A 27,989-nucleotide genomic window follows, 5' to 3' on the forward strand; every position below is an offset into this window, starting at 1 on the left:
AATGGGTTCCTGCTCACGCGTGGTCAGCGCTCACGCGTGCCCTGAGGGGGGCGAAGGGAGCAGGGCGAAGCCTGAGGGGAAGATGGCAGAGATGGACACGAAGTGCATGGCCCTGGGGAAAGGGAGCCTCAGACCATCGGTGGGGACACCGGTGGGCTGGAGGGAGGTGCAAACAAGACAGTGGTAGCTCCAAGTGTTTCTCCTCAGAAAGAGCAATCAGGCATTGGGATGGGTTGCCCAGGGAGGTGGTGGAGTCACCGTCCCTGGGGGTGTTCAAGGAAAGGTTGGACGTGGTGCTTGGGGACATGGCTTAGTGGGTGACATTGGTGGTAGGATGATAGTTGGACCAGATGATCTTGGAGGGCTTTTCCAACCTTTGTGAGTCTGTGGTTCTACATATCCCTGAGCACACCCAGAGGAACCTCGTTGCAGCCTGTGCTTGGCCTCGGCGGTGTGCGAGGCTGCAGAGAAGCCTCTCCGACAGCTGGGGTGCACCCAGCTGCTCCCCTCCGGCTGTGCCTCAGCTCAAAATGCCTGCCTGAGGCGGGTGGGACTGCCCCCATATATTTGTCTGGCTGGGTTTCACTTGGCTTGTGGGGTTACAGGACTCCTGTAGGAAGGTCAGGCCTGGTTTCACAGCATCCCACAATGGTTGAGGTAGGAAGGTCCCTATCTCTGAAGATAATTTGGTCCAACCCCCCCGCTCAAGCAGGGTCACCCAGAGCACGTTACACAGGATCGCATCCAGGCAGGTTTTGGATATCTCCCAAAAAGAAGACTCCGCAGCCTCTCTAGGCAGGAAATTTCTACATTAGCTGATTAAAGACTGTAGGGTTTAAAACGTCACAGGATAAATCCATCCTGAAGTTTTGCCCTGATCATAGTTATTTATAGTTGTATTTGTAGTCCACAGTTACAAACTTATTTTGTACGCTTGTCAAGTTTTTATTTCTGGCTACTGCACAGAATATTATAAAATAATGGAGAAGATAATGAAAAACAAACAAACAAACAAACCAAACCAAACCAAAACAAAAAAACACAAAAAGACTGTAGGATCTGTGGTGTGAGAATATGCATGCCTCTTAGCACATCGTGATCTGGCAGGGAAGACGTATTTCCCTGTCTCATTTAACTGAGGACGGATTTTGGTCCTGTGGCTGTTCGCTGAGGAGCATAACTGGATGTGGCTTGAGGAATGGCCATCCTCAGCTCATGTCACCAGCCCTTCACTGTATGGCTTTCTTCAAGTACGTGTTTAAGAGAACCGTGCTGTGTGGCAGTTGTTTATAGAGAGCAGTCTTGCTGAATTTGTCTCCATTAAGGGCACAGAATCTCTTTGCCACTGCCTGCCAATATCCAGAGCATGAAGGAGAAGAGACTAATGAGGAAATAGGCCGACATACAGGAAAGGATTCAGGCCAAACCCCAGTCATTGATCGGTGATGATTCAGATGGGAGTACAACTGCTGACAAGGCACTTCTCCGAAATTCCCTAATTCACTTAATGCCAAATCAGATTTGCAGAATTAAATAGGTTAGGAATAAATTCCAGAAGCTGTAGAATAATGGAGAGTTCAAGACTTACCGTACTGATGTGCTTTCCACTCAGAGTGTAGTTAAGGTAGTAGCAGAGCCAGACTCTTACCACTGAACAATAAAACTCAGATTAAACAGTGGTCAAGAAATTGTTACATCTGAAGATACATATCAGAGGCATTTACTATGGAAAAAATGTTGTCTCCTGAAAAAAGGTTCTTATCTTAAAAGTATGTTGATACTAAAGGAAGGTTTCAGATACTTAATTCTTAAGATCTTTTCTACTTCTTTACTTACTTTCACAGTCACATTTTCCTAAAAAAAAAAAAAAAAAAAAAAAAGAAAAGAAACTGCAAAGAAAATTTATGGAAGAGAGTGCAATTACTGATGCAGGAACATGAACAGGCCATCCTCAAAATATTTTAGGATATTTAAGGTTCTCCAGACAAATTTTGAAATAAATCATGTGTTTTAGATGCCTAAATGCCTTTAAGATTCTACCAATTGGTTCTTTATGCAACACATATGCTTATATTTTTTCCACATATGGTTATTTTACTCAGATAAATTTAAGATATATTTGTATGTAAATTATGAAGGACTTTGAATATATTGTTTCTTCTTATCTGGAAGAACTTTAATTCCATACAGTATGTAAATGTATCTGTTTTTCTTCCATAGGATAGAAAATACCAATGGCATCAGAAGTTCAGTGTCTTAATGTAATAGAAAGATGAATCTGTTGCACTCTTAAACAGAATTACCTAGAGAATGCGAAGACAGTGGCAGAAAGAAAAATTACATTTTACTATCTTGAAAGCTGACTAAAATAATGTTTTCTCCCACTTTACTATGCACAAGCCTTAGAAGAGACTTTGATTTGCTCAGCCGTAGCAAAATATTATGGAGCTGATATATGGAATCATAGTTTTCTTTGTAGAAAGACTGAACATAACCTTCAGGACTCATGGTAGTTTAACCTGTGTATTAAAATAGCACTCATCTTAGTCTTAAATTCTGCAGCATAAGCTTATGTCTGCTATCCATACAGGGAGAAATGTATGTGTATATGAACAATGCTTGATTTATTCACAGATAAGCAAACAGTCATATTTAGGTTGGCTACTCTCATATGTTATTTACCAAAAAAATATATGTGGTCCTTTGTTTTGTTTGGATATTTGGCTGCAATCACTGAAATATTAGGTGTTGTATGCTCAAGTGCACTTAGATGGCATAACACTGATTTCTGTGTGTACAGGTAACATTAACTGTTTACTATTTCAATATATTTTTTATTTTCTGCCAGTAGCAGCCAAGGCATTCATTCTCATGAGCTATGTTTGACCTGGAAGCTAAGAAGCAAGAAGTAAGGTGAAAGACACCACCACTAGTACTCTGCTTAAAAGCATGCCCTTTTCAATTTATGTTGGCAGGCACTTGAGTGGAAGAGTGATTTCAACTCCACTCTGAAGACACGTTGTATAGGTACATAAGATACGCTCAGTTATAACATCTAACTCCAGCTTGATCTTCACAGGACTGTTTCCTACACAATGAATGCATTCAGGCAACTTGTACGTTATCACCCTGAATGATGATGATCGTCATCATGGTACCTTTACAACAGAAACATGGAATCTACACATCCATAACTCAGCACGCAGAGCTTAAGGTATTTTTTTCAGGTGCTATATTCATCCTTTCAACTCATGTAGTCACAGAAAAACACAATCTTCTGTAGCCGGCATTTCTGCAGGCTGCCTAAGATTTGTATGAAGCCATGTATTTTGCATGCCCCTTATTTCTTGATGTGATTGTTTTGCTTGTGAGGCAGCCAGAAGAGTACGTATTTATCATCTAAGTTGCTTCACTCCTGTATTACTCAAATTCTTTCTGTCATCATGTAAAGGCACTTAGACAAGAGCTCTGAGTACCCAGCACCACTGAAAACCAGTCCTGTGCTAGACTTCTGCACAGACTGGAGTTTCTTACAAACTACAACAACAACAACAACAAAGTTTTACTGATTTTCACTTTTCCAGTTTAAGGACAGAAAGCACAGCTCCACTAAGTGGCAGCACTATGCATTATTATTGCCAGCTTCGTAGAATTATTTTTACATTTGTGAAAGATTTAATATAAACTGAGGCTCATGCGGCAATAAGAAATCTCATTTTTGCTCCTAGTATTTGATTTCATCATTTTCCAGGAGAGATGAATAGCCTTGCGCTAGGAAGATCTTAGAATAACCTTTCCAAATACTTTCACAGGTTCATATTTTGCAGAAATTTCCATTTGAATATGAGCTTTATATAAGTTATAATAACATTCATTTACCAGTTGGAAAACACATAATACTGGTCCCTCAACATATTGGGTGCTCCTCAGCTCACTTTCACTGCTTCTCTGCAGTGCCAAGTCAGTCCCGGAGATTAATTCATCTTTCACAAATAAGGTAGGCTTCATATTTTACAAAATCCAGGATGCAACACTGCTTATTTTATATCTGTGTCCAGAGCATAAAGATAAACTCTCTCAGTTTGTACATTAGAAGAGCTAAAATATGTATTTGAAGCACAGTTATGATGTTTGAAAGCCATGCTGTGTGCTCTGTGTACCGTGGTACTAGGGGTGAAATTCTGAGGTCCCAGTTCTGTTAATCAATGCTTGAATCATTAAAGCTGTTAACTTACAGGCCAAAAGCAGGGAACTTTATGTTCAATTGCCAGTTATGCCAAAGCTGTCAGTAAATGCATTATCCTTGCAAATGGAGAGTATAATCTTATACAGTAATCTGTATTACTAATTCCAGTAATTCCTAAAAACTCACTTGCAGATTTAATACTGAGAAATACCTTGGAGGTACCAGAGTCAGATCACAGCTCGTAACGAAGATCCTAAGCAGATTCCAGTGCTGCCCCAGCCACATTCCTGAAAAGCTGTTATCTAAATATGATGGCTCCATGAGGCATACAGCTACATATACTGCTTTGTCTACAGGCTGAGGCATATTAAGTGCTGCAAACAGAAAAATATGAGCATGAGCAATTTATTTTTGCATGCTATTTTAATTCTGGAAAAGCAGCGTTAGGAAATCTCGCCTAACAATAGCTCTTCAACTACTGGCTGTTGAAACTGACTGAATAGACTTTTCAGCATCACACTACAGAGCATTTACACCATTTTCCATTACAACTGATTGATTTTGTAACTGGGAAAGAAAATAACCCAAACAGTCTTTTATTTTCATACTGAAAATGTTTAAAGTTAAAGGTATGTCCCTGCAGCATATTACTTTTCACAGAAGAAAACACGAGGCACCTCAGTATTACTCTTGTTTATCACCGACACAGAAAACTGATGCACTCAGCGACACGTTTTTCTTATATCATGGAAATTTATTACATGGAATCCGACATTCAGGCAGCAATTCCAGAAAAAAAAACAACACATTGTTAGGTGCGGGTTTTGTGTTCCCTGGTGCTTTCTGTTCTACTCGGCCTGGAAGAGGTAGGGTGGCTCTGTGGGGAGGAGCTTCAGCTACAGTAGGCTTATGGCAGGATAAATCTGCTTTGCACCAAAGCCTAATATAAATAAGAATTGGGGCTCCTGTTTCAGACAGAATAATATATTTATTTATTTATTATTATTATTATTATTTTTTCTCCAGTACTTAATTCCAAGAGGGTAGGAACTAAACAAACAGAACCACACGCTTCATTTTGGTATCCCCATGAAAGTTATTTTCAGGAAGAATCAATTTTGAGGGCTACCAGAATTAAATTAAAGCAATAATAAGACAGAGTGTAGCTTTGCAGCCCAAGAAGGATTTATGATTAGAGGAGACGCAGCGGATCCTTTGTGGCTTTGTTCTCCATTGCTCTCCAGAAATGACAGCTATTGTCCAATCTGTCCTCTTATACAAGAATGAATGTCAGGCTACAAACTGATTTATTGTCTACTTTAGCAAAAAAAAAAAACCCTATGATTTTGGTACCACAGAGCGGGAAGGGACTATTATTGATTTGTAACATCCTATAGGTTTACAGAGTTTCATTGGCATGCCAGAAGGGCATCTGCTGTAGGTATGGAGGCTTCAGGTGGACTCAGCTGTGTCATTTAGCAAAAATTCAGTAACATGTATCATAAAATGGGTTCTCATAAGAGACATAGTTCCAGCCACGTAAGTGGGCCATTGTTGAAGAAACCGACACCTCTGGAGTACCCTAATGATCAGTAGTAGCTCATCATGTCACTGCTTTTTAGTAGATGTTGCTTTTTTCTTCCTTTATTTGTGAAAAATTGAGAGAAATGTAGCTTAGTATTTTAAGTACCTTCTCCCCCCATTCCCTCCTCACACGCCTGCAAGAACACACAGTCGGGTCTTCAGTAAGGGTTGTCTTCAATATGACGTGCTTACCATTTTCATTGGAGTGTCTTCTGCTGGTGATTATTTTTTCCTTGTAAAACAGTTGCTCGCGTTTGATACTGATGAAACAGTTGCTCGCATTTGAAATGCTTTCCTGCAGTTCTTTTTCTACCAGTATCCCTCGTGAGGCACCATTTATGTAAGAAAACAGGTATGGTCAGCAAGGTGTCTGCTGACTGGATATCTGAGGTGTGCTAATCTGTCCTGGAATGTGCTAATGAAACATGCCTGAGATATTACAGTGACGAGCAGCAAGGAGATGGGTGTGACATCCTGAGAATGCCAGAGCATCTGCTACTTACTTGCTGTCAACACTTAATGCAGACCTAGCATATGCTATTAGGAAATCATCTTTGCACTTGCATTTCATACCTGCAATGCAGTAATTAGACTCTGGAAGTGAGGTATGTACCTCTTTGTCCCTGTTTGCCCAGAGGTTTTCCGTAACGAGGAATAAGCTCACATGCTTTCAAGGCAGAGCTGGTCTTAGGGTAGTCTAGGAGAGCACACAGGTTATGCACACTTACATGGAGAACCTCAGGTTTTAGACGTACCTAGGAAATTGAACAAAAGCCATGGAAAGGTCTAAACGCAATGGTTGGAAAGGATAAGATCCTGCCCTGGCAGAGGACGAGCAACTCCGTAAGTCAGTGGACTTCAACCAGTGCCAGTATCCCCCCACTCCAGTGAAATGCATCCTCTACAAAAGAAATTGTTTGCAATAGACAGTCCACACAGTGCCATAACAAAGTGATTTTATTGACATTCCTCTATAGTGATATGGTTGAATAGAAAGCACAGCCTGAATATCATGTGACATTTTTCTGTCAATATAAGCAAAGTCAGTCCAATAATGAGGACCATTCCTGCCATTGACTTGGTGTAGTCTTTAACAAAAACATAACAGACATTTCTGTTAGAGAAATTGGAAGCTGCAGGGAATTTGTCTAATGGTACAATATTTACTATACCTAGTATCTACCATCTACAGGCACCTGTTTTGCTACTAGAACAAAGGAACTACATGACTCACTAGAGAGAAAGTAATAAACCAATCTGTTGGACCTTGTGATAACTGGAAAACCTATCCCAGATTTAGTATATTGCAGACAGTATTTTTTTTTTAAATAACAAACACTGAGGTACAGCAAGTATTATAATAAAAAAGCACCGCATTTATTGTAGAAAGATCTGTTGGTCTGCGTTTGACTGAAAGTGTTCAATCTTGACTGGGAAGCCCTACTAATACTACTGTGGAGACAGGGCAAATAATTTTTATTTCAACAGAAATGAAACATATCTCCAGTCAAATTCATACTGCTGGAATTCAACAGACTACCACAAGATTAGGATGAGGTTAGCTCCTTCACTGTGCGTAGGTATTTTAGTTTATTTCCTAATTGGTTTCCGAATTCAGTATCTGACTGTTTTGAGCTAGAGGTATGTCAACTCCCTGTTGCAGTGAGACTAGAACAACAAAACACAAAACCAACTTCCTCCCCTTGGTTGTCCCTCAGACTAGAACACGAACTCAAACCTTAGCTACAGTTAATCGAAAAGTTCATGGGCACTTGAGCAAACTGGGTGAAAAATGTCCTCTGTGTCAGACCTGTACAAAACTCCTGATTTCTCTGGTAGATGGAGCTTGGATCACTTACTTCTTGCCTTGTCATAGCCACGGATCTCCCTAGAACATAAAAGTCAAGTTCTGAATACGCACAACCACACGATCGAAGCCGAGTGCTCATGTCACGCACTGCAGACCCAAGTGACGTTTGTAAGGTTTAGACCTGACGCGGTCAACAGGAAGGTATGGATGTGTTTGTACTGGATCAAATCCTGCATAGCACGTGTGCTTGAACAGTCAGTGTGACTACTTCAAGGTGGAAGACCTAAAAATACCCATTTTCATTCTCTTATCTTCAGCTTAATGCCCAAATAGCATCAGGATTTAATCAACAGCAATATTCCTTTTGTTCCCTCTACCATGAATACCATCACAACAATCTCTGAGAAAAATAACAGCCCCCTGAAGCCAAACGTACAAATTACCAATATTAATTGCTCCTATCAAAGACTGCGATTCAGGAAAGCTGTCAGATTGCCTATTCCCTTCTAAAATCCACTGATGTTGGTGTCATATCTTTATCTAGCCAACTCTGTGTGTAAATGTAACGGAGGTGAAGAAGACGAGCAGATTGCTTTGAATGCTCATTGCTCACATATTTCACTGCAAGTCTGCCCTATGGAAAATGTTAAAGTCTTTCCTGGGAGAAAACAATGAAAACAGAAATTCTGTCATTAACAGTCCACGTGTTACATATGCAAATACAGACCTGGAGAGAGCACAAATACGAGTCACAACACTTGGATTGGAAGGTGAACAAGGAAGGCTATATGCCTTGCATATGCAGTAATAGCAACAAAGTCAATTAAGTACCTAATGGGCAGGTTAAAGAACAGGACAGGGGAGGTGGGTTCCTCCCGGCGCCTGTTAGCATCGTTCTCTCTCTCGCTGACTCCAACATTGCAGTGCCACCTGCGTGCACAGCTTCCCCTTCATTCCAGGCTGGGGCCGGATTCAGCCCCCGGTGTGAGCACAATGGATGGAAGAATGCACAGTGAGGTGGTGAGCCGCATATCCCGGGAGTGATGTCAGTGCTTGAAAACTTACCGGGGCAGGGAGTTTGGGAAGAGAGGGATAGAACCGGGATGGTACAACACAAGAAAGGCAGGGAGTCGCATGGCATTTTCTTCCTCTTTATGAAATAACTGGCTGTCTTCCTCTATTCCTGGTGTTAGATCCAAAATAACCTGCAAGGCCACCTCTGTGATCTTGTTACTTTAATGTCATCTGACACCCACGAAAAAAAACTTTAAAAATTACTCCTAGCTTGTGTGCTTGAAAGAAAGCTTTGGGCCAAGGATTTTGATGGGAAGTAGCTGGCTATGCTGTATGTTTCCTAGGGCAGGAATGGACAAGCTGCTCGAGATGGCATTTGCCAGATGTGGCGATGCATGCCACCCCATCTGGCTCTCGGTGTGTGGTGAGTGCCAGAGCATGTCATGAAGAAGAATTTCAGGAGAAAGCCTTCGTTCTTTCAGTCAGTGGGTTTTGATGCTGTCTCTGAAATACAAATATCTTTTATTAAGCTACAAAAAATAGTTTCACTTCTTCTTAACAAAATAGAGTTTTTAAATACTTTAAAAATTTAACTATACAGCATTGTAAAGATTGGATTTTTTTTTTATTTTTTATTTTTTAAAATTTTTTAATATATATTTTTACTGCTTTTAACTGTGCTAATGAGACAGCTCTTGATCCACTGTTTTCTTTGGCCAAACAGGGACCAACCACTTGGATACTTCTCTGTCTGTTCTTCTAGGGTTGGAAGACATCCAACACTTGACATAGTGCAGATACCTTTGTAACATTACCATTACCGGGAATAAAGCAGGAACCATACACCAGTCACTGGTGTATGGGGGCCTGGTGGTGAAGAGGCAGAAATTACGTACACTAGAAGATTTGGTTCGGTCTCTCATGGTCTGACTCACACTGATGTAGCTCATGTGCTCATGACAGATGTTCTCAGAAAAAAAGATTTCTGTCTACTGTGCAGTGGGGCTGGCTGGACAAGTAGAATAGATGCCCGAGAGCTGGTTTGTGGAAGCAACAAGCATCTTTTTTGGTGTCTGGTATAATGAAGCTGGCCTGTAGTCAAGGCCTCTGTATACAACTCTAATACGAGTACTCAGTATGAATAGCAACACATACTATAAAATAGGTCCTCGGTAAAAGCTATACGATTAATTGCTATAAAAGTGGCTGAAATGTTACAGAAATAGAATGAATAGGCCAATTTAGATATCCCAGATATTCTATATATCATTAATAAAAGCTACTGCATCTGCTTAAACACATATTTTTTTGGGTCCATCACTTTCAGATAGTTACTGAACTAAGAATCAAAGCAGGAGAATGATCTAAAATGCAGGATGAAGTTTTTCAAGTGCAATGAGTTTCTGTATAGCCACCATAAAAAAATAATAATAATAAAAAAGGACTGGGGTCCTTTGGAGCTAAAACTTCTGGGAATAAGACATCAGACATTGAACTGATCTCCTGATTTACAGTTTTCTGAATCACAGCTAACACACAACAGCAACAACCCCCAAGGAGGTGCGGTATTTCATGTGAGCTGCTAGACAGTATGATATTACCTTCTCACTTACCTTCACTCACCCTTTACATGTCTCTCACTTCCTATTTCATGGATCCTTTAATGTGTTTGGCATCAGAAGGAAAGATACTTCTCACTTCCTTTTCCCAGTTAAGACAAACACTTTCAATCTGAGATTAGTCTTGGAAAACAAGGGCAGCAAAGATTAATAAGTAGAACACAATCAGAGCAGTGAGGCTGACTGCAATAACCACAGCAAACGCCGTCCAAAGACAAGCCTGCTGCTGTTACTGCTGTTTTCCTTTTGTTCCCTGGTTTCAGAGTTGGAATGCGAAGTACATCAAATTGAAGAGGGTTGTGCCTGAAGTGATACGAGATCCATCTTAAGTTTAGTGGTACCTAACATGGCTGGAGGGCCTCTGGGCTTACGCTAGGAGGAAGTACAAGAAATTTTTCACAGTATGAGAGTTACAGCCCCCTTCATCCCTGACAAGCACCCCCATTCACTGCAGCTTCTCATTCCATAGACCCTAGACTAAAACCTTCTGTCTGCAGCCACTCTTGAGGTTATGGAGATTTGCACTGAACAAGAAAAGAAAAATGACACAACCGAAAACCGCCACCAGCAACCATAGATTAGCCCAATCTGACAAAAAATAAATGGCTTCTGACACAGGGGATGGGATTGTCTAGACTTCTCGTTTGGAAAGGAGCGTTTTAAACATCAGAAAACAAAGATCTGTTAAACAGAATCCATGGGTATTCGTAAGATTAGAACATTCTTCTTATTTCCCCTTTGCCTTGTCATATACAATACTAAGGTAAGGGAGCCTTGTCTTTATGCTACATAATAAGAGATCCTTCTTTAGAGTGCACAGCCTTGTGCTTCTTGTGTGGTAAACATAACAATAGAGATGCCCCTCCCAATATCTCTGAAGCGCAAGTTCTCTCCAGTACTGGCAAGGAACAATCGTAACAATCGCTGTTATGCTTTGCATTGCATTACAGGTTTTTTGTTTTTGTTTTTGTTTAGTTTTTGAAGGTCTTATCTGCACCATGTATCTGGGCCAGTTCCAGCTGATGCAACTGATGTGGATCATGAGTTCGTATATAAAAAATTCAGTTTTGTTCATAGGTGTCTCTCAGATGGACAATATGTACAGGGAAAACAAGGATGGATGAAGATGTATTTGACCAGCTCCTAGTACTGGATTCAACTGTTAAGAAGTAAGATGGGCTGTGGATTGATTTAGTAGATGTGGGCATATAAAAGCTTGGAATGCTTGATGAGTTTTTTTTTTTATTTTTTAATCAACGTAGGTGGAAGTAAACATTTATTAACATTTGGTCAAGTGTAGTGTAACTTGCATTTGTATTTTCATTGTTATTAATGGAGGTATGTAGAGATATACAGAAACCTTGAGACAGTTGTTTTTCTATTGCATACAGACTAGCAGTCCATTGGAAACAGGATGAAAGCATGAAGGTTAGATCTTAGAGGGTGGCAGTTCTTCATGCACAGCTTTTGTCAATCTTGATTTTTTTTTTGTTTTGTTTTCAAAAATAAAAACATGGGAAACCAAGATCAAATGATGTTGGAGAGGAAAGATGACATCAACAGCCAGAGAAACACCAGAAGTGCCTGAACCCCCTCATTCAAGTCCAAAGGTGCTAGTTTCTTCAACAGCTGTCAACAGCTTTTCATACAGCATAGAATATGAGGGGTAAGGTGGAAGATCCAAACGGTTGAAACACGTGTGTGCCCTGCAAAAGGAAAATATGCTACATGTCAAGTTCATTCTAAATAAATACTTGAGGAAACAAGATTTGAGAAAACAAGTTCCTACTGAGACTCAAGACATTCAAGTTCACTCAAGAGAGATCAAAGAAGTTCTAATATTAAAGTAAAACTCTTTAATTCCCCTAAAGTCTGAGGTACTGAAATACACGTGCACATACACATGGATATTTCAAAAAGAAGATACAAGCAAACTATAACATAACATCATTCCCTGCTACCCCTGCATTAGATGGTGCAGCGATCTGCAGGGATCTTCACGGAGGAAAATGCTGGAGGTCACTGAGGAGCTGGGATTAGGCCCTGACAGTGCCTAAAACTCTACCATAATTTTGGTTACCTCGAATTTCTCCCCAGCTACCCCCAAAAAAATGCAACTCAGCTGTACATCCAACACGAGCAGCTAGTAAGTTTTGCGCTAGCCAACAGGCATAATATGATGGATGATACTGACAGAATGTGCTTATAATGAGGCAGGGCTGACTGGTAAAAGGCCATTCAGCTAACTGAAGAAGAAAGGTTGCTAAAAAATGTTCCCTTAAGTCAGCTGCTGGCCATCTGCTGTAAGCCTGGCCTTTAAATGTTATTTATTTGCAGTAGCCAAGGCAAAAGCAAAATATTTTGTGCAGAGCAAGCTGCCAACATGATGACCCTCTCTTCTCCCAGTTCTGTCGTTATATTTACCCCCAGTTGGCAGCACCTTCAAAAGAAGCCGTGGAATGGGCCCCATGCGTGCCTCCACCTTGCTGCAGCTTTACTGGTAGCAGCAATTAGACCCAGATGCAGGCTGCAGTTCACCGTGTGAGGTGCTATACAAATGTGAGGCAAAGAAACTGTCCCTGCCCCAACAGTTCATCCATTTCCACTGACAGAAAAATGCAGAGCTCATTCATCAAACAGGAAGGGCACACTTTCATTAAAATTGCTGCATTTTTTTTCAGTCTGCCTTGAGTTTTACACGATGCTGGAAATCATTCTGTTCCCTCTTGCTCCCTCTGATAAATTTGAATTGACAAAACCCCGCGTATGGAAACGTAGCGTTGGTGTCTAATAACATCTAAGCTTCTGGTATGTTTAGAAGCAGTGAAGTTGTTTTACTTCTAGCTTTTCTATCTCATACCCTGGTACAATGTCATTTCTTCCACAGTGAAGCACAAAAGCTATACTGGAGAAACTATGTCAAACCCTGCTAGTCATCTCTTAGGCCACCCACAAAGTGGGAAAAACGATGCTGGTAGATGGGCTGGCCTGAGACTTGCAGATTCAGAGGGAGAGTTTTATCAGGCACTGATGGTGAATCATTAAAAACAATCGGGCAACTGAAATAGCCAGAGGCACGTAATCTTCACCGCATCACACAATTTCAATTAGGAGAGCTTTTACCATCTTTTCTTTTTTTTCCCTCCTGAATGAAGATTTGTTAGCTGGTTGTTCCCAGAGAGAGTGTACAATAAACACAGAACTTGCACAAATGAGCTGGGAACACGCAAGAGCTAGCAAAAAATGAGCATTAATAAAGCCATTATTTAATATAGTCCTTGAAATTAAACGTGGCAGATCATGTGTATTATCCACGAGCGCTGTTTATTTATCTCAGCAATCTTTGGCAGCCTAAGTTGTTTCTACAATTCATTGCCAATACATATCAACCACTGGGAGTTAATTAACTGAAGGCTTCTTGCAGTCCATTCAGGACATGTTAACCGTGGGTAGGAGAGCGCCATTCAGAGCATTGGCCTTGAGGTGCTCGGCTGTCTGGCTCCCGAACTGGAGGCTGTACAGTCACGATTGCTCAGGATGGCAGCTGTGCTGTTGCCCATTCCCTACGCCTGAAGTGGTGTCTCTGCGTGGTACGTGGTACCTAGCTGAATGAGACCAAACCATCTCAGGTGTTGTTGTCCTGCACCTTCCTATGTGCAGCAGACATATCCACAGCCACTGACTGATGTTTACTTTCTTGTAGGCATTTGTCTCGACTGATCCATCTCATTTCATATCATTTAAGGAAGCCTTGAAATGCTGTTGACTTTTAGTCATTGACCTCGTCAAACTCAGAAAAAAATCCATTCCTTCTCCTGTGACAGGGTTTACTGAAGTGGGCTCTTCTATAGCAGGGCTCAAGGAATTTACTGTGGAAAGAAACTATTACAAAGACAGGAAGAAAATGCTACTGTGTCTAGAAGAAACACTAAAGCATTTTGCCAAGCAACACACTTGTATTCCCCAGTTCAACAACTTTATACAAAAAAATCTGTTCATTCCAAAAAGCCCCATCAAATCAAGAAATAAAATTTATTTTCAGGAGTGCTATGCAGGTTAGGTTTACACTTTACCTATTTAAGGTTCAAGACACAATATATTGCTGGCTAAAGGACAAAACCTGAGTTCAAAATCTTTTCTATGAAACTAACGTAGATCCACTGCAACTCCAATTATACCAGTGAAGCCCACTCAATCTTACGAGATAATTATGTGCAAAATTATCTGGAATATACTCGGTAATGGGCCTAACTGGTTCTTTGCTGCAAAGGCAAGAGATGGTGTCTACTTCCTTAACTGAACAACATATTCTGCCTTAGCTGAAATAAAAGAGGGGGCTGATCAGGACCACTTCTTTTCCTTCTCTCCTCAGCATTACTGTGCATAGCCTTTGCCTCTTGCAACTGAAAGCTGAAACCTTTATTTTCCGAACAGGACTGAAGACAAATGGCTCGGTCTCTATTCCATTATATCACATGCTGTGTGATACTGCAGGGGCAATGAAGAGGAAAGGGCATTTTCCACAATATTCAGTGTTGTGCCTTGTCCTCCAAGGGGACAAGTTCTTCTTGGATGGTTTTGATTTCCTACTGCTGATCCCAGTGGCAGTGACTACAGTAAGCATAATTCAGGGGACACTTGCTGTTTTCTAGCACTGGGCTTGCAACACATATCTCGGGGTGAAAACATTACATCAGCAATGCAAGAAACAGTCACTGCAATGAGAGAAGTCTTTCTTCCCTTAATTAAGCCCCCATCCATGTAAGCCTGCTGACATTTGAGAGGGTGTTCATGGAGTGAGAGGTCTGGAATAAGAGTTGATTGGTGAGAGCTTTTATGGAAAGGATTCTGGCTGCTCTAGAAAAAATGCAAGATCGTCATGCACACCAATTCTGACCCCCATATGCCCTCATCCTCCAGTAAGTAAAGCAGTAAATGGATCACTTAGAATTTTGTTCTTCCTGGCAGTCTGTCTTTATTGCTCAATGCAGTTTTGGTGGTCTGATCTTTAATCTCTCTCACTGTTCACAGTGCTATGCTATTTCTTTCTGTTTAAGAATTCTCTCTAAAAATCACTTGTATATTTTTTAAGCTTTCTACATTTTTCTGTTGTTACTTCCTTTAACCCGCAAGATGACAAGAGTGCACAGGCAGTAAGAGTGCACAGAACTCCCTCCTATCTTATTTATAGCTTGAGCCTACCAACTAAAGTCTGCAAGACGTGCATGGCGAGTGACATGACCGTGTCTGTCAGGCAGAAACCAGGCATTTCTCCCTTTTCACCTTGCTTTCTTTAGTTGACCCTGCAAACCCCTCTTTGATCAACCTCAGGACCCACAGGTATTGTCTGTTACTCCTTTTGTCTGTAAGAAAGAACACATATGCTGTCTGAGAACCACTGCTCAATAGACAGACGTCGACTTGTAAATGGTATTTCTTTTGCGTGTGAGAAAAAAAGAGGAAAGAGAAGAAGAATGGGAGATAAGGAAGATAGAACAGAGCACAACACACACATTCAGTCCACTGGGAAAGGAGGAACAAAGGAGAACAAAGTTCTTTGTAGTCACACACAATCTTTTTTTAATTGCTACATGGGATTCTGGGGTGATTAAATAGTTGATTATCTAATGGAGAGGGACAGAACTGTCTTACAAAAGATCAGATCTTTACTAGCACTAGTAACCTTTATCATACATAACCCGCAGACAGTATGCTGGTAATACCACCCTGCTGAATGAAAATCTCTTTTGATGAAAGGGTAGTTACAACTTGGCAGTGATGGGGAAAGTGGCCTCATTGCGTCAAATGTGATTATATAAATCACTGGGATACATTCTGAGGTCCCTGCTTAATTGACACACAAACAGAAATAACCTTGGAGCTCACATGAGCTTTGGCCAGGTGGGGAGCACAACCAGAAGATGGGGCAGTGGCATTTGTAGGCTGAACACTTCGCAGGCTGAGATTTTAAGAAGAGGAAGCTGTTGCCTCCAACAGCTACATGTATAGTAGAAAGCACTGCTGATTCTTTGCATAGGTGTGTTTCGGTCAGGAGTTCTGCTACCACAACATCAGATGAAGCTATGTTGATCCTACTTGAAAGCCACTGTCTGTTCAGTAAGGTTGTGGAGGGAACAAAGAAAAGACTTTGCAAAACCACTGCTAAAACTGGTTCAGTGTTGAATATCTACATAACCCAGGAAGAAAAGGCTTCCTGCTTCAGAAGAGGGTGTAGCTGGAAGAATTCTCCATTCATCCCTACTCAATCCACAGAGAGCAGAAAGCCAAGTCAGCTAAAAGAATTAAAGTAACTCCTATTACATTAAAGTAACTCCTATTTAAGGAGAAAGTTTTTCGCATTAAATAGGGAAAGTAAAAGCCAGCCTTGAAGAACGAGGGCTTGAACCTGTTATCTGTTCAGTGTTATTTCACCTGATATACTCCATCCGTTTGGAAGAAACCACACTGCACATTTACACCAACAGAACAGTAAATCTGGCATTCTCTTTGGAGCCTGCTGTAGGGTTATCATCTGGAGGTCTGGGATTACAGTGGCAATCTTTCTACTGCGTGTGGATTCCGAGTAAATACAGACAGGGATAATGTGTCTGCTACCAACACTCTCTATAAATAAACTGCTGGTGTGATCTAGCTTATTTGACTTAAATGAGCATATTATAATGCTGTTACCTGTTTCTGTAGGAGAAGAACTGGTACTGATAAACAAGCGCACCAGTAAACTTAGAATGGAATTAATGGATTCTCAACCTTCCTGAAAAAAAGTCTTGTTTATCCACGGTGCTTTCTAGGTGCTTTGCATTAGTGGTTATTCTTTGAAAAGTATTGCATTTCCGCGATTTACAGCTTCTGGGCGTGCCGCATCTCTGCTGCTACTTCAAGAGTAATGGCTGTCGTAAGTATTACCACATCTTTGCTCACTATAAGCAAACAGCAGTTGCATGCTCCATTGCCAAAGTGCAAGAACAAGACTTAAGGCAGAGTTGCCTAACTACTTCAGCCATCTGGAGCAGGAGTGAGAGGATACAGGAGGAGTCCTGGGCTTTTCTTATGCAGTTAGAAGTTACCTCAATACTTTGCAAGACACCTGAAGACCCAAGGGCCAGAATAACCTCTCCCCAGGGACCCACCATCTACCTGGATGGCAGGAAAGCCAAATGCATCAGCTTTTTGCAAGCTTCACTAACACCTCTCACAGCACTGCATGTATGGGGGCAGGGCCTAAGAACTAAGGGGAGTAATTAAGAGGTGCAATCTGTATCCGATCACATGTATGACCAAATCTGATGATTGCTAAGACACACGAGAGAGCTGTTCTTTTCCCTAGGACTTTGAAAATGTGGAACAAGGTAACTCTTGCTGTAAAATTGTAGGAATTGTTAGAAGTAGAAGGGAATTTGTTGTGGGTTATTTTAAACAGCTAACATTGCGCTCGTATTATATCACAGGGGCCAAAGGCCTAAAGGATATGACATATGACTTTTTTTAGCCTCTAAATCTAAGTAAATATGTAAGTAAATCTAAATAAACATGAGCAAACCATAATCGGGCATTTAAAAAAAGTTTAAAATAACATTTGTTTAGTTGCCTGACTAAGGATTTAGAAAGCCTCCAGGTTTAGTCTGTGTGTTTTATGTATTTCTTAACACTGTGTATACTTGGCAGCACCCCATAATTTTATAAAAATACAGGTAGTAATTCACAGCGATCAAGCTGTGTTTATTCCCGTGAGCAAGCGTTGTTTCTCTTTCCCCTGGCTAAAATGAACGCAGGGCTCTGAGACTTCTAAAAGGTGCTAATAACTTTCACCTGGAAAAGAGGCCTCTTTCAGGGAGAGCAACAAGTTCAGTGATCAGCAGACAAACACAAAGCTGTTAATGTGAATATCTCGAGGCTAACTGAATCTAGGTCATAAGTAATGCCTAGGTTCACAAAAAAAGTTAAGCAGAGCAGAAAGAGGCCAATTACCTTTTCAGAACTTGTTGGGTCAGCCCAGGGCATTTTCTGTGCACGTGCCAAGGTCCACCCTCCCCGCTTGCCCCTTCCCATTGTGGGGAGTGCAGAGAGCTTATGCTGAAACGCTGTGCAGTCTGTGAGCTCCAATTGCTGCCTGCCTATGGGCAGGAATGCTTCTGGTCAGCTCCAAAACTGTTACACAGAACCAGCCTATATATCTATGCTGCAAAAGGAAGATCGGGCCTATGCACAGCAAACTGCAGCTCTCAGGCTTTCTTTCCACATTGCTGGCTGAAGCTCAGAGGGCATGAGTCATCTCACTGACCTTACACGTTTCCATCTGTTTTTAAATCTCAGTGCCTACACCTAGCTTTCCTCTAGGCTCTAGGTCTCTCTATGGTCTCTGTAGAGTCTTCATGGTCAATGGAAATAAATCAGAATGTACCAGGTGTGATTCAGTCAAGCTATCTTAAAAGCCTGTGTTAAGGTGAGATGAATCATGCCTTAAACACACTTCCTTCCCTTTTCCTGACTTTAGAGGGAGTCCATCTAAGATGTTATCTCAGAATGTCTGCTGATGCAGTGCCCTTGGTCCAGCTCCTGCACGTCCCCACTGCATAAACATGGGAAGGTTTGGACTTAAGACAGTGAGCAGACTCAGACTTCTCCTCTCCAGAGAACTCTGGAGGTCTTCTCAAGTCCATCCCCACAGTCTGATTCTGTGTAAATAATATGGATGGCAAGTGACTAGAAAACGGGGTCAGACCCACAGTTAATGGACTGCCTGAATATATCTGCAAGTCTGTGAAAACAGATTCTTGTTGTGCACCATGAAAGTAGTTAGCCTCCTTTGGACTGCAGCTGAAGTCAAATGATAAGAACCCAAGGGACTCTCTGAAAATGCCTTCTGACATGGATGGTCTGCAGTCTTTCTGCAAAAGACTTGCCCTGATTCTAGCCAACCCTGGCCAGCAGAGTCACCAGAGGAAACTGAGAATGCAGGCTGGTAAGCTGCAAAACATATCTGGGGGGTTTCAGGGTCTCCTTTGGCTTCCAGTTCATTTCCAGGAGAATAATTTAAAAGTGAATAGACACTCTTGGAGTGCTGCAAGAAAGCATCCTTTGGAGGGCAAATGTTTGGTAAAAAGCTCACTCAGCAAATTAATCTCAGAGATGAAAAGTGTTCTGTAACCTCAATGGGGTAGAGTCTTAGGAAACTGTAAGGACATTTGAGAAAAAGTGACTCACTTCAAGGGGGGGAAGGATGGGTGCTGGTCATGGATAAAGTGCTGGAGCAGAACTCAAAGCTCAATGCTATTGCTGGCTGTGCCACAGCTCTTGGGTAGCCTTAGTAAGTAAGACCACCTGGTTCCTTTGGTGCCCTGGTTCCTTTGTACTTAAAAAGGAAGATGACCTCTCCTTTGGGAAGCACCGTGAAGTCTGTTGGCCCTGTATGACATTATGGCTCATTTGCTTATAGTTCAGGCTGGCTGAACTCGATGTAACATATTGAGCATTACTACCACACAGTCTGAAGCCCCTCCACTAAGCTTCCTCGTGATGAAAAAGTGGAACCATCAGAGCAAATGAAGGGATTACGCTTAGGTCTCTGGCCAAAAATCAGAGGTGCATTCTGGCTTTCATGGCTCTGTAACTTCCTGAGTATTTTTACTAGTATTTTGCAAGTAAAGGGAACAGAATCAGCTGACAAGCTCCTGGTGTTCTGGATCTAATACAGAATCAAAATAAAAGAACTAGGTTTAGATATACGGAAAGCTTTACCTTAACCTTTTCCCAGGGTTCAAAATAGTTTAAATTGAGACTTGAAATCAAAAACAAACAAACAAACAAAACAAAAGAAAACAGCAAAAGAGAAACACTTTTCTCTGAATGTAATTACAGAAAAACATGGTAATTGTTTCTTTGCTGTTTTAAGATGTCCTTACCATATTCACTGTCTTTGACTGGCAGAGAGATATAACTAAGTACAGACTCATCTTTCTCACAGCACTTCTGTTCTTGTATCCTAGTCAGGACATACCTTGGGAGGGAGGTTATTTTTCCCCATTTCTCTATACAGAAGCGACGAAGTCCGTTGCTCCCTCGGAGAGCTGCAAAGCCCTCGTATGGCACACTTGATGTTCCAGTGACAAACTGCAACAACCGGAGTCTCTGCTCATTGTTAAATCTCTCTACTGCTGCCCAGAACCACCGTATTACTATGTGGCCATCATGGTAACCTAAACCAAGAAGCAAGAGAGAGAAATTAAATTCACACCCTTTACTATAACAATGAAATATGTTCTCACAAGCATGGAGCGGTAGATCTCCTACGAAAAGATCCTGACCTAACAATATATTTTTTTCTTGATGAGTGGTAGGTCATAGCCCCCCACCTTGTCCTGGCTCTGGATACTATAATATAACTAACTCATTTGAAATCCAAAAATTGAAATATGTACATCAGCTTCTGACAAATCCCTTGGCAAGAACTGGGGCTGCCTGCATGAGATATAAAAGGCCACTTGTGCTATGCCACACAGTTTGAGTCCTGACGACTTGACAATTTCTGGTTCCCAAATGTGTTCTCTTCTGGATTGCAATAGTGTCCAACATATGGAGGGGAGCTTGGGGCTGCAAGCTCTTCCCTGGCAAACCTCCCACCTGAGGGGCTCTGTGCTTTGGTTTGTGCTAGGGAAAGCCAGCATAAACCCAGGCTAAATCTCTTTCAATAGCTAAGCTGAAAAAAAGGAGGAGGAGAATAACTTGGAGGACCAGCTGCACTTGTAGTTAACTGAGTATTTCAAGGTAACACAAAGGTTGGGCAGTCAGCAGCAAAGACCTAAGCCTTGTATTTCAGGGAAGGATACATAAACCTCAGGGGCTTTCCTTCTGAAATGCAGAACTCATGGATTTCACATTTATCCATCATCCAAGGAAGCCTGAATAAATCATGCTCAGCAAAAGCAGGCCAAGTATTAGAGGATAAGGGAAAAAATCCAACTTGACATAGATAGGTTGAGGGAATGGTTAAGCAAGACCTGTATTTTGAAGAAGTGTAATTGGGAACAGTGGAATTCAATTCTTGAGCCTCCTTCCCTCCTAAAGCCAAGACGACTTGTGATACTACTTCACAAGGAGGCCAGGAGTTCATTCACAGTCATCTGAGTGAATAACTTTTAGACATAACGCTGCAAAACCTTTTCAGTCCCTAACAGTCAAAACTCCTGTTAAATCAGCAGGAAGCAAGAGTGGGTAAAATCTGGACAGAAGATGCAGAAGCAATTTCAGTATTATTACATCTATCAATTCAGATCTGAGGTCTTACTTATTTTTTCTCATGAGTTATTCTTCACAAAAAAAGTTCTAAACAGAACAGGCCATTTCCCTCAGGAGGGGCAGAAGGAAAAAAATGGACCAAGTCTTCCATGTTTTAGACTGAATACATTCAAAATATTAGTAAGCATCAGCAGGCAGTTTACCTCCACGATATTCTGTGTTGTTACGCCAGTCATTGAGATCTATTTCTGCAGTGCCAGCTATAACCAGCTCCAGTTCTCTGGCATCAAAAACAGAGACAAGCCTGGAGTCTACAACCTGGAACAAAAAACACTTGTAAGCACAGTTTCAGACTGGAAATAAAGCAGATGCAATGCCTCGTAAACCTAGGGCTCTGATGGCCAGCTCTTTCACTGCTGGCCATTGAAGTCTGTATGCTGACAGCTAACTTCCACTCCTCTGCTGACAAATCTCTGCTCTCCTTCAGCGAGTCTGCTGATGTTTCCATCTGCAAACAATGACAATACATACAATTTGACCTGAATGAGAGAATGCAAGTAGCACTACATAGTTTGTGCAGAAAATTCTTCATTGTTACCACTGATTCCGATGAGTGATTTTGATGGTCAAATTACTAGATTAGTAACCTGGACAATTTGTTTGGCATTCACATTTGTTTACCGTTGTGTACAGAGGCCTTAGGTCTTCATCCACTGAAGATGCAGCAGAGGTTCATCTTCTTCATTAGGTTAAACCAAAAACTATGACAGTCTGAAGTATTCACAGGGTGAAAAAGCTAGTGAAACGTCTGGACTGTAAACTGTATGCAGTCACTTTGCCAATCCCTTTCCACAGGACAGGGCTGACAAAGTCTGTGCAGCTACAAAACCATCCTCACTGGCCACCACTCCCATGACTGCTCAGAGCAACCACTTATCAGTACTGTTCTGTGTGATCAGTACCTGCTGCTCTGTTTTCCAGGGTTCCTAGTCTTTCCGTTTATTTCTCTCTGTGAGATATCCCTCAGATTCTACCCACAGAATACAGCTGCCAGGGCAAGATGGATGGTTGAATGTGATTAATAAGGGGCACCAAAGCGTGACTACATGGATGGCTTAGCAAAGCCGTGGGTTTTCATCCAGTCCTGGACAGGCCTTGTAGCAGCTCTGCCACAAGGATGTTCTCAGCTCCAGTTTTTCCACAGAGATAAGTTAGCAAAATCCAGGGACAAAATGGAGCACCATCCGAGAATACTAGCAAGATATGTGGCTGACTGAATCCCAGGAATAAATTTACTGCAATGAGTCCATAAAGATGTAGTATGTCCCACCAGCTCCTCACTCAAGTGTACAATTCTTCCCATTTGTCTTTTTTTTTTTCCACAGCCGGGTACAACCAAGTTTGCACACCACTCTGGTCATTGTTACTTACTTCGTAGAAGCCACGGACCAGGGCCTCTGTTTGCTGAACCACTCCTCGTTCCACTCGCCACTTAACCATTCTCTCGATGTACTCCTTTTTGTTCTTTTCTGTCACTGCTGTATTTGCCCCTCCAGATTTCAACTCTCTCTCTGTCACCTAGGGAACAAAGATGAATAGTAGGGTAACAATGTATGGATCACGTTGTGTTTCAAAGTTAAGGGTACTTTGAAAACGTAAGTGAAAAATAAAAAAGACATATTTCTAGTTCTGTCCTCCTGGTCTCTTGCCCATGTGTAGTAGAAAGAAAAGGGATAATGAGGGGAACCCACCTCCACCTCACAACCTTTCCTACAGAACCTACAGAGATTCAAAACCTTTGATTTACTACACATATATTTAGCAAAGTGGGAAATTTCAAGAGGCTACATACAGCTTTCTGATCTCTGTTCCTCCCTCAGCCCTAGCCCTAGCCTTATTCCCAGCTGAAGCTGGAATAATATGTAGGTTACTCTATACTGTACCAGCAAAGATTGATTCTGAGAGCACCATCCATAAGCCATGAGCAATGTGCCAGTCTGGCCATTTTTTTTCATCTCCTCCTCTCCTGCTTGCTCCCAAGAGTTGCAGAGAGGGTACTCTAACAGAGAGATAACCATGCCAGTTTTCTACTTGCTGCAAGTTACCCAAGCACTAGTACAGCAACAATGGGATGGGGGCAATCCCAGTATTGGAACGGGCACTGTTTTGCCAACTGGAAGGGGTATCAGCTTATGGCAGACTCTCTTCAGCAAAAAGCGTTAACCTTGGACCTAATTAAGGTGTGTGTAGTAAAGGTGTTTACTCAGAAATGCCAAAAGCCAAGAAAATTCTCACCAAATTAATACTTCTAATACACTGCCCAACATTGGACAGTAACCTGCACAGAGGATAAATACAGTCATCGTGGCATTCATAGTTTTGTAGCAGCCACCCAAACCTGAGAGTTATAAGCTATCCGGGGGTAAGAAAATGTCAATCAGTATGTAATGTAAATATTTTTTTTTAGCCAGATCCACAGAATTTCATTGCATTTCAATGGTTAATTTAGTTGGCTTGGGTTACTAAGGCTTGAGATTGAGAAGTGATTTAAGGAATCAATCTAGATTCTACCCAGCAAGCACACAACTCTTCTTGCATGTGACAGAAAATAATGTTTATCTTGTAATTATTTTCACATTCAATCTAGTGGATTTAAAAGGAAGGATGTTTTGCTCTCCTCTTCAGTTTTCTGCTCCTATAGCAATGATGTCTAGTACAGACAGCAAATGAGCTGCATGAATACATATTCATTATTTGTATTATTTATATTATTATCTACTTATTAGCCCAACAGGCAGCACACAGAGGATGTTTAGTATTTATGTCACTTTGCTTGAGGGACATGTAGAAAAAATATGAATTATGGAAACACTCAGTGAGTCATCTAATCTGTAGCTTTGTTGGGAAACTGCAAGAACAAGTAAGGTTGGATGTAATGAGTTAGGAATTCTTAGCTGGTTCAGGTCAAATTCCCAAATGTAAATCACTACAACACCATTACACAAGCAGAGCTGCATCAGTCAGAGGGCAAGATTCTTGCCCGACTGCTAGGCTGTACTTTTCAAGACTGTGCAGCATTAAGATACATCAGTTAAAACCAATGACTGAACATTGTCTAACTGTAATCATTTCCATAAATCCAGTTGTTCTACCTCTCCTTGCAAGGTTTCCACAAATATCCAGATATACTGGTGATTTCTTCAGCTTGTCATTATCCATACAATTTCAATACAATTATTTTTCTAGACTTTGAGGCAGCCAATCAGTGATAGTGGGTCCTGATTTTTCCTTTTTTGTTCACAGAGGTATTAGTCACAGCTGTGAGCTAGAATTCAGAGCAGCACCCAGACATTTCAGCTAATCTAGCCCACTCCTTTTACCTGACCAGAGCAATCGACAAGGCATCCGCATAGAGGGCTTGGAGACAGTTAGGCCTGGAAGAACACTTTCTACTGGGTAAAAGCATGAGCAGGTACCAGCAACTGCCACCTCTCTGAGCTTTATAACCAAAACTCTCAAATTGGCATCCAGTCTTCACAAATACAAATGCAGGACGCTTGGTTTGACACCACATCTTTGGTATTAGAGTAGTGCTCTGGGCACCAGTATGGAAGGAAGATGGAGCTGCCCATTAGTACACTTTAATAAAAAAATAAAATAAAATAAAATAAAATAAAATAAAATAAAATAAAATAAAATAAAATAAAATAAAATAAAATAAAATAAAATAAAATAAAATAAAAAGGTACCAAGAAAGAGGTTTTAGGCCAAAAGGTTTAAAAGCTAAATACACAGGTGAGAGAAGCTCAAGAAAGAAAAGATGAATTAAGTGTTGACTTGTCCATATTAAAGTCATTGTGGAAACAGGACAAAAATGCTGTGACCCATCTGCCACAGAGCTTCTCCAAGAACCACTAGTTCTTGTTTCCCTTACCCAACCCTTGAAGTCTAGTTTCCCAAATATTAGCAGAGCTCCCACTGTGCATATGTATCCAGCAAAGCAATGTTCAGATGGCATTTAAGTGGTCAGATACTCTTGGCATGCAAGAATTTCCAACTGGGATCCATCTGTGAGCAAAAAATGTGATTGCAGTTTCTTGGGTATTTTACTGTCAGCACTTAGCAAATTTCTTAAGGGGGAAATCTCACCTTCACTTTGACTCTTGAATTCTGACGATAGCAATTCACAGTGAGAACCATTTTTTTCCCATCACTAGTTATAGCAAGGTTAGTGTCTAGTGCATATGAAATAAAGTACTAGACGGTATGTGAACTGGCATCAAAATCTTTTTGTGCTCTTTTGCTTTAGTATCACAGTATCTACAAGAGATTATAATTTTATTTCTGTTCTTTTTGGAGCCATCCCTTATCTTCCACAACAGACTCCTATGTAATTGTCTAGCCCTTTTCTTTGGGGAGAGCATAGCAAGTAATTAGTGCGCCAAATGCTACCTTCAGATGCATAAGGGCAATTCAGGCTGAGATTCTTATTCTTCTTTGTACTCTTCCAATGCAAATACAAACTTGTCTCATCTGTCTTTGTGAGTATGTCTGCATGTTTCTGTCTGTCTTCATGTATTAGTCTTACATAGCCATACCTTTCAGGGAAACCACTGTACTGTCAATTGAATGTCATACGAACTCTCAGCTCAGAGCCAGGAAAAAAAATGCACTTAAATCTGTGAAAAATTATGTTATCTTTCCTACAGGGGTTCTTACCTCAGTTCTTCTGCCCCATCCTTTTTATTTCATCTGTCCTTGACTCTGCTGATCCTTCATGCCCGTGTACAACAAGCAGACTAAATTCAGCTTTGAAAATATCCCCTGAAGTCTAGCTTGCTTTCTGTTACTTTCAAGCTTATAGCTGAGCAGCCCTTTTACTCTCAGGGCCAGGATTTCTTGCCTTCAAAACAAGTCTAACTCTCCCTTAGCTCTGCATGCTTTCACTCTGCAGAAACTCCTCCTGTCAACTTTACTTTTGACAGCTAAAAGCTACTCTCTCTATATTCCACCCGATCTTTCTGATCCCTTTTACACTGTGCATCTCTGCTCCTTACACAGGAATTAACTTCCCTTTAGATTCTGCAGTACCTGGCGAGGTTGGTTCTTCAGTCTTTCTAGCTTTCAGTATCTCTTTGGAGATCCTTAATTTTCCCCTGAATGTTCTTTTGGGTCCCTTCAAGACTTTTCAGAGACAGTTATAGGCCAGTATGGGTTAGAACAGCAGAAAGCACCAAGGCTTCAGTGCAAGCCAAAGAAACACACAGAAGATATGTGTTCTGGTTGCCAGTCTGCACTGAAGCCAGGCTTGTTTCCCATTTAAGGTTATAGTTGTCCAGATCATCTAGGTTAAAGAGAATCATCTGAGTAATGTACAGTTGAATGGTAAAAAGCATAATAACTGTATGTATTGAGCAATATGTGAAGCAGGTGCAAGGTAAGTGAGTGACACAGAAGCTAACAGGAATATATCAGAAAAAATAGTGGTGAGAGTTGCCACGTCTTACACCACCTGCCAAATGCTTTTCGTCCTCCCTGACCCCCCTTCTCTTAGTCACATCAGCTTTATGTTACATTGCTTGAATTCACTGAATACCACAATCTGTGTGAACTACACCCTGGAGAGAAGAGCTGCACTCCAGAGAATTCCTCGTGCTCATCAGTGTGTGGCTCAACAGGCCTGTAGGGGGGCTGTGGCTGGTATTTTATATTATAGACCCTAAGAATAAACATCTACATTGAAACAGGTGGCTTGAAAGAGACAGAAGGTAGGAGAAGAAAGTGTTATTGAAAGGCTAAATGATCTGTTCTGACAGGAAGATGTTCATCATGTTCAACTTTGTCAGCTTCACATTTGTTTTTCAGATGTTTTGCATAGCTGTGCTCACCTGTCCAAACACCTCCTCGTTCACTGTGAAGGTGAGATCCAGGATATCTGTGATGTTATTATCCTTCATCCACTGCAAGCTCTGATGGAACTCTTCATCCAGGTACTCCAAGTCACTTAAATCACACGGCCTGGTTGTGAGGCAAGAAAAAAGACGTAGCTGAATATATGACCCCATGACTACTGGTAAGATGACTTACTACTAAGAATGTGAGCAAATTTATGACAGAGACCCAACGTAAAGCTGGTGTTTGGTTTTGTTAACATCAAAGGCAGTTACACAGACCCTCTTAGAGCAGTTCTGCAACTGTCTGCTTTGCACAGCTGGGCTCAAGGCCAATTCTGCTGGCTGCCCACACTATTTGCTGTTGGAGGGCACCCCTGGGGCACATTTTTTTGTGAATCTTCAAGATGCTCTGCACTTGAGAGCACATGCTTACCTTCAGTCCCAATGGGCCTCACCATGTTGTGCCTGGCTGCTCTTCCAAGTATCCATCATCCTTGAGGTAAGCTCACAAGACTGACATAAGGCAGACCAGGCAGCCTAAATTTTTGCTAATAAGGAGCCAGCCTTGCTTGCTGAAAAAGCAGGCGGATGTTACAGGCAATCTGGTTTCAAATCCCCTAAGGGGGGCA

General features: G+C 41.4%; 1 protein-coding gene across 1 annotated transcript in view; it reads right to left on the minus strand.

Moving 5' to 3' along the window:
- Positions 1-11,807: 11,807 nt before the first annotated feature.
- Positions 11,808-27,989, minus strand: part of HECW1 (HECT, C2 and WW domain containing E3 ubiquitin protein ligase 1) — a gene marked incomplete at both ends in the record, with an annotated part of 187,478 nt that continues 171,296 nt past the window's right edge. Inside the window, 5 exons of the mRNA XM_084281623.1 lie at positions 11,808-11,919; positions 20,229-20,427; positions 21,670-21,784; positions 22,898-23,044; positions 27,355-27,484. Coding sequence (XP_084137749.1) covers positions 11,808-11,919; positions 20,229-20,427; positions 21,670-21,784; positions 22,898-23,044; positions 27,355-27,484 — 703 coding nt within the window. The remainder of the gene's footprint in view (positions 11,920-20,228; positions 20,428-21,669; positions 21,785-22,897; positions 23,045-27,354; positions 27,485-27,989) is intronic.

The sequence above is a fragment of the Netta rufina genome, assembly GCF_964035555.1.
Source record: "Netta rufina genome assembly, chromosome: 2".
Lineage (NCBI taxonomy): Eukaryota > Metazoa > Chordata > Aves > Anseriformes > Anatidae > Netta > Netta rufina.